Source organism: Zingiber officinale, chromosome 6A (genome assembly GCF_018446385.1).
Source record: "Zingiber officinale cultivar Zhangliang chromosome 6A, Zo_v1.1, whole genome shotgun sequence".
Taxonomy (NCBI): Eukaryota; Viridiplantae; Streptophyta; class Magnoliopsida; order Zingiberales; family Zingiberaceae; genus Zingiber; species Zingiber officinale.
In genome coordinates this window covers 116,916,329-116,923,898 of record NC_055997.1, presented here as the reverse complement: position 1 = coordinate 116,923,898, position 7,570 = coordinate 116,916,329, and the positions used below count along the sequence as shown (strand labels likewise).

Below are 7,570 nucleotides of genomic sequence, written 5' to 3'. Positions count from 1 at the left end.
AAATAAATAAAATTTGTAATTGTTAGAAATTTTTGAATCTTTTGTGAAAAAAATCCATTTTATTCTCAATTGTGTGTGTATATATATAAACCTCTGCGATCGAACTCGTCGTCGCTAGGGTTTTGAGGGAGTGCCAGCTCCCGCCTCATTCCAAGTCGTCGGAGGTCAGATTACGACTGCGATTGCTTACTCCAACTCTTTCGAGGTCTCATCTCGCGATGGCGTTTTGGGGTGAGAATTCCTTCTATTCCGTGTATTCCTCTAACCTCTCTACCTTAATCGTTTTCCTCTTACTCGTCTATTTGCTTCTGTTGTCACAGGGGTGGAGGTGAAGCCGGGAAATCCTTACACTCATGCCTACGATGAAGCTCGCGGTAGGCTTCGCATCAGCCAGGTCTGTTACCTCCTAAAGACCCTTCTTGTGCGAGTTTGCTTGTTTCGGTTGTTTCTGGTCATCGAGGAATCCTGTCTTTTTCGTTTGTTGTAGGCGACGTTGGGAAATGGTAAGGCTACCGCAAAGAGCGTTGTGCAGTGTAATGTTGGCAAAAAGAGTCCTGTTTTGCTTTGCAGTTTGATTCCTGATAAAAGTGAGGCTTGTCGCTTGGAGCTCGAGTTTGAGGAGGAGGCTGAGGTTGTCTTCTCAGTTGTAGGGCCGAGAAGCGTCCACCTTTCTGGATATTATATTGGTGCTAACCGGGGCGGCTGCTATGGTGGAGATGAGACGTATCCTTATAATGTGTAGTCAATGTTGAATCTGTTTGAACTTGTTTTTTTTTCTTCTCTGGTTTGTTCTTTATTTGGAAATAGTGATTCATATGGTGAAGATATTGGAGAGGAGGATTCCGAGACCAATGAGGAATTTGACACGGAGGAGGATGAGTATGATTCTGACTTTATTGATGATGGTGATATTGAAATGTTCCCATCGTCTCCTCATCATAAAAGCAATGGTAGTTCATGTTTTTTTTTTTGGCAAGTTATTTCAGAAGCATCTAGAAAAGTTACATCTGTTCTTTGCTTGTTCATGTTATATCACATTATAGAAAATAGAAACAGATATCGTTGTAGCTGTGAAATACTTATGATATTTCTTCTTCGTGAATTGCCAAAGATATCAAAGTTATACAACAGAGACAATGCAAAGGTTAATTAACAGAAATTTAACTTACCCATAAGAGAGTGGAACATAAGTGAGCCAATGATCTCAAGAATATAAATCTCACATGTATTTGATTGTGATGTGAAAGTATCTTTTTATTTTACTGGTGGTAGTAATTTGGTTATTATTCGAATAGTGAGCATAAAAATAGGCGCCTTGAACATACTAAATGGTATACTATAGGAAAATGTGATGCATAATGGACTTGATAATGATTAAATAATAATCAACTATTTGGAGAACCTGAAATAGGAAAAATAATACAATCTTACTGCTAACAAACATACAATGTTTGCTGGTAAAAAAGTTTGTTATTATAATGGTTGATTCACGCTTTCCCAAGATTTTAGGCGTGTGTGAAGAAGACAAGTAGTGAGATCATTGCATAGTGTAAATGTGTTCATAGTGTTGGTATCGGTTGGCACAACTGGAAACCAAGATTGTGTCGCACTGGTAAAATAACATTTTCAGTCATGCTGACATCAGTTTCGTCTTATTGGTCACTGGGTAAGAGATCAAACATTAGACAAAGAAAGGTGGGGAAGTTGAGAAGCACCAACCAAAACACCAGCAATAACAAAGAGGAATAATGCTAGAATTAGAGATGTCCCTCTATATCTTGTTACGGTACATGTTCCAGCAATAATATATACATTTGTGTTTGTATTAACAGGTTAAGTGGAAGGGGGTTGTAGGGTTAAAACTCATTTGACTTGGTTCAATAATGCTTTGAATTGTGCCGAAACATGTTAAGTGTTGTCATGGCATGTAACAAAATCATATTATTCCAACAAGGGATCGAAATAGTGACACGGACAATTCTTTTAACTTGCATTATCCAACATAAAATAGTTATTGCATGACTCTTCTACTCAATATCTAACTAATTTAATAATGTTTGTGTCACATTGTTATTTACTTTACCTTTCTTTTTATCCAATTAGTTGTAATTGAGGAGATTGTAGATGATGAAACGCCAACAAATGGAAATGTTACTCATCACAGTTTAAAGAAAAAGAGGCAAGTGAGTGATACTGATAATGACGACGACGATTCTCAGCTCCAATTGTCTGTCAAGTCTAAGGCAACTGCAGTTGTTGAAAGTGAAGATGAAGATGGTTTTCCAATCTCTTTTTCGATAAGGAAAAGTGACACTAAGAATGAACTGGGAGATAAGAAAACAGGTAAGAAGAAAAATGCTGAGGACAGGAAAAGGAAGATTGATGCAATAAGCCAAGAGACTGAACCTTCAAGGTTTGACTTGTTCATAATATGCTTCGAGTTATTTTCTTGCTTGTTTCCTTTGTTTACAACAGTGTGTATCCTTTAGCAGGGATGTAACGAGCATCGAGCAGAACCATGACCTTTCCGAAAATGTTGAAACTCATATCGTCCAAAATGATGGGAAGCAGAAAAAGAAGAAAGAGAAGAGCATGAAGGAAAAAAAGCTTGATGCAGAAGTGATAAAAGGGGATGAAAATGCAGTTCAAAATGCCAATGGCATAGATCAAAATTATCCCTCTGAAGCTGACAAGCCACTTAATGAAAGGTGGGGCACAACGACTACTTTAACTCGTTAGACTTTTGAATGTGCCTACTGGTTATTTTTTTAATTTTTTTTTTAATTTTGAGATTGATGCTTTTTTGTTGCAGTGATCGAAGCAGTGGTGGCAAAAAGAAAAAAAATAGAAAGAAAAAGGTTAAAGATGAAATTGCCAATGAAAAAGCTGGTGAAGAGATTGCCATGAAGGAACCAGAAATGAATCAAGATGCTGCAGAGCTTATATTGGGCTCTCATATTGCCAAGGGGGAACAATCTGTTGAAGAGGCGGTCAATGATGAGTAAGATATAAAACCGTGTTATAAAAGTGTTCAGCACAAAATGGAGAAATAAAATCATGTCTTGTTATCGCATATTTTGGGATTAATTTAATAATTCTATTGCAATTGTTTTACAAAATTTCAAATCTATGATTATGTTAAAAAAATTCAAATCTATCGCAACATTTAAGTTTTAGTTTTAAATTTGCCTTCTTATTACATCCATCCATGTTTAAGTTGCTTTTTGTGGATTTGAAATTGCAGAACGTCAGATCAAATGATTTGTTTATCATCTGTTGATTGGGTAACAACTATGTCATGCCATCAATTTAAGTGGCAGGGGAAAATTTTACAAATTAATGTCTGCATTGTCCACAACATTTTTTTTCTTCACTCAAGATGGTGATATGGCATGCTGTAAACAACTTGGTTGATTTGGCATTCCACTATATTGTTGCAGTATCACTAACTTAACAGTTGATAAAAGGATTTTAGGCAAATGATAGATGTGAAATGTTTTGAATCTTAGGCATTCATGTTAAATGGTGTAATAAATTTTAAAATGTTAACCGTTGATGGGTTTGAAATTTCTTAAATGTTATGATAAATTTGTCATTTCACAGAAATGTGATCATGTAATTGTTAGTTAAAAACTATTTATCTTGTGTGCAGGGTTCCTGATGATGACAAAAGCCTCTCACAAAAATCCAAGAAGAAGAAGAAGAAGAAGAAGGCGAATAAGGGTAATAACCCTGAGAATGATTCAAGCGTTAATGAGCCTGTCAGTGTGCCAGAAGAACATAAACATGGACAGCACAAAACAAGAACATTTTCAAATGGTTTGACTATTGAGGAGCTGTCTATGGGCCAACCTGATGGGAAGAAAGCTTCTCCTGGTAGTAAGGTACTTTTGTCATCTATGATCTATCTAGGGATGCATGTTTATATTCATGCTTCTTGGTTCTATGCATTAAGTTGCTTTATATTTGTTTGATTGATTATATGTGGTGTTTACTTGGAGAGAAGAAAAGAGAAAGAAAATGAGACAACTTAAGTGAAAACAGAAGGAAAAAATTTATGTTATTTTTTACTCTTCATTTAGCTTTTGTTTTCTCTGATGGAATTTAAGGGAGAGAAGGATTCTTGCTTTTCTGTGTCATATTGTTCCATTTCCCCTCGATTTCAGGAATTCAGTTTGTTAACTAGGAAAGGAGGAAATACAGGGAAATGGAATAGAGTGAAAAAAAAAAAGAGAAAACAATTGTATTATTTTACTAAAACCATTGGTTTGTTTTCTTAGATGGAATTGCTGGGAGAGTACTTCGTTTTTTTTTGTGTGTTTATGAGATACATCATTTTATTCGAACTTCACATGATTTGAGTAAAATTAATAGAGGCAATGTTAAATTCTGCATGAATAAGCATAGCATAAAAAGGGCAGCCTGATGCAAGCATAGCATAAAAGAAAAGAATTAAATTAAATAAAATGGTTCATTTCTCTTAATTATATGGGAGGAACTTATTTTATTTTACATGAGAGTGCATGAAATATGATTTGACTTCCAGGTTTCTGTAAACTATGTTGGCAAGTTAAAGAATGGAACGATTTTCGACTCAAATGTTGATGCAAGACCTTTTAAATTCCGACTTGGTAAGCTTAAGTCAATCTTGTATCACCAATCCACATTGTGGTACATGTCATGCATGACTAGGTTGAGATATTACATCCTAATTGCAGGTGTTGGACATGTCATCAAGGGATGGGATGTAGGCATTGCTGGTATGTTGTCTTACTCTGAACTCACAACTTTACTTCAAATGTCTTAGCAAGATACTAATGTATTTGAGTTTGAATGGTAGGCATGCGAACTGGGGACAAAAGAAGACTCCTCATTCCACCATCAATGGGGTGAGTATTATCTTCGGTTTGTGTTGTGATCACGGTTTGAAATGTGGCCCCTCTTTGGTTGGCATGAGTGAAAAATCTCATTCTGCTTTTGAAACGAAGCCAATATAGGATTGGCACAAGGAATACATACCTCAAAAAACTCCATTGATGTGTTGCTGCCTCTCTACTTCTCCCTTGCAAGCTGCAATGGAAGAGCACGAGTGATCTGAAACAGAGGCCACTGTTACTCCCATCCACTTAAAATCTTGACAAATGAATAGCCTATAAATTCAGTCCTGTCAACCCATTATCAATTAACCACGTGAATCCAGAATCCATCAACCCATTGAAGGAAAAAAAAAATCATTTCTTCCCCCAGTTCCCTCTTTTATTAAAATGCCCTCTGGACTTTCAAAATCATCAAAATACACCTTTTGGTGATTTTGAAAGTCTGGAAATAATTTTGCTTATCAACCAAAATGAGGGCAACTTTAGTTTAGCCTCTTAGTTTTGGTAGGCAATGACACTAGTTTGTCGATGTAAGCAATTGCTGCCTCTTCCTCTCCTCCACAGTGTCACGGACATCAGCTGGCATAACACTAGATTGAAACTCTGGTTACTGAACCTTGATTATGATTATTCTTCACTTGGTGTCTCAAATTTAATTCTGCACGCTCCATATGCAGATACGGGGACAAGAATGTTGGAAATATACCAGCAAACTCATGGCTCGTCTTCGAGGTGGAGCTAGTGGATGTTAAATGAATCAAATTCGTTGGCTGGCACAAGAGGTATACTGGTTCTGATGCCATACTTTATATTTGGTATCCCATCGTCGAAGAAGTCCATCACTAGTTTTTTTCATATCTGAGATAGAAAATTTTGCCTTATTTTACTGAGCATGGTGATTAGTTTTTATGTTCTGCAATCCAGTTGAAGTGGCTGGTTTGTTCAGGGATCTTAACAATCACAAAAGACAAGCAAAATTTGATTTGTTTATATTGCTTTCAATTTTATTACTGCATTAAACATGTGAATTTGGATCTGCAAGTTCTCAAGTATTCAATGAAAGTTGGAAGTTATCCTGGTTTCCTTTTGTTGTTGCAGAGTTGTTTGAGTTTAGGAGGATGTTCATTGTTCAACTTTGATAATTTGTCAATGTTTAAATTTGAGTTTTTTTAAGGAAAAAACAATCAACAAATGAGTGTCTCGATACTGATTTTGATGAAAGGAACACCATATCAGTTTTCACTGGAAGCTCTCGTGGAGCTATGCCAACTGCTCCTCGTCTAGCTTCCTGAGATCCTTGTTGCTCATCTCCATGTTAGTTAGAGCCCTAGATTCAATCATTTGATGATTGTATGGACTCATTATATTATATTCTTGTATATTAATAAAGGCATTTGTTTGGTTATTATACTTATTTGTATTAGTGCCAAATAGACTAAGTATAATAGCGTCCTTGAGTAGAAGGTTCATACCTATATCAATCGTTTAGTTGAATCGATAGTAAGATGATATAGGGACACTACTCTAAATCATTCTTAGTCGAGTATTAACATTCAGGGACAATGTTAATACAATAAAACTAGCATGTAGGTCAGCTCGATGACTTGATCTCACAAGTCATGGATATAGAGATATCAAGCTGACACATGAGTATGCATTAGAGAATGTATACTGAATGACCCGCCATGAGAAAGTACCATGGATCGTTATATGAGTGTCATATACTTTCTCATGTGGCTATTAGTATGACTATTAGTCCTTTGACCTGAAGTCACCATGGATCCCTACATAAGGAGTTATGTACTTTGGTTTCGTCAAACGTCACCCGTAACAGGGTGGACTATAAAGGCGATTATTGGGTATGTAACAAATTATGCAGAGGGATGTGAGTGATGTAGATGAGATCTATCCCTCCCATATGACGGGAGCGACATCAATATTCTTGATAGAGTTAGACCACGAAGTGCATGACCATGCCCAAATGAGTCAACATTAGATGTTGAACTTATTTGATCGAGTGAGTCTACTTGGAGTTCAAGATTTAGATTGATTAGAGGATGACACGGTCTATGCCTCACATTGATCAATCTAGATGTCAAGGATAGAAGGACAATGTCACATATTGTGAGGAGTCACAATTTATAGTCACAAAGTGATGTTGGATTTCAACATTCTTGTAACTTGGGTAGCAATGATGTATTGCTAGATGCCGCTCATTGCTTATGTTTCTAAAGGAGTTTAGGAACATTGCCAACGTTACAAGAACCTATTGGGTCACACACAAAGAACAAGTGGATGGAGATTAGGTTCATATGATGAACCAAGAGGATTAGATTCATTTGATGAATTAAATTGGATTAAGAGTAATCCAAATTGGGCTAGCTTGAGTTAGACTCAAGTTGATTCATGTGTTCAATGAGTCTAATTTAGATTATGATTCATTGAATCAATTTAATTAAATGAATTAGATTCATTATATTAAATTGGCTTGAATTAAATGGTTGGATTAGATCAACCATGAGAGAGATTAAGTCAAGTTTGACTTGACTTGAGAGGAAGAGGAAGAGTCAAGTTTGACTTGACTTTGCCACATCATATGTGTGACTTGGCATTAAGTGGCCAATGATGATGTGCCACATCATCATAGTTAATACATGATTATGCCACCTAATGGAAGTTACACTTCCTTCTTT

General features: G+C 36.2%; 1 protein-coding gene across 1 annotated transcript; it reads left to right on the top strand.

Moving 5' to 3' along the window:
* The first annotated feature begins 82 nt into the window (after positions 1-82).
* LOC121997644 (peptidyl-prolyl cis-trans isomerase FKBP53-like) lies at positions 83-5,964 on the top strand. The gene is made up of 12 exons (XM_042552164.1): positions 83-231; positions 321-394; positions 488-723; positions 808-950; positions 2,104-2,413; positions 2,493-2,708; positions 2,813-3,001; positions 3,653-3,884; positions 4,547-4,631; positions 4,719-4,760; positions 4,841-4,889; positions 5,555-5,964. The coding sequence occupies exons 1-12, from the start codon at positions 219-221 to the stop codon at positions 5,631-5,633; spliced, it is 1,668 nt and encodes a 555-aa protein (XP_042408098.1). The 5' UTR covers positions 83-218; the 3' UTR covers positions 5,634-5,964.
* Positions 5,965-7,570: the final 1,606 nt, after the last annotated feature.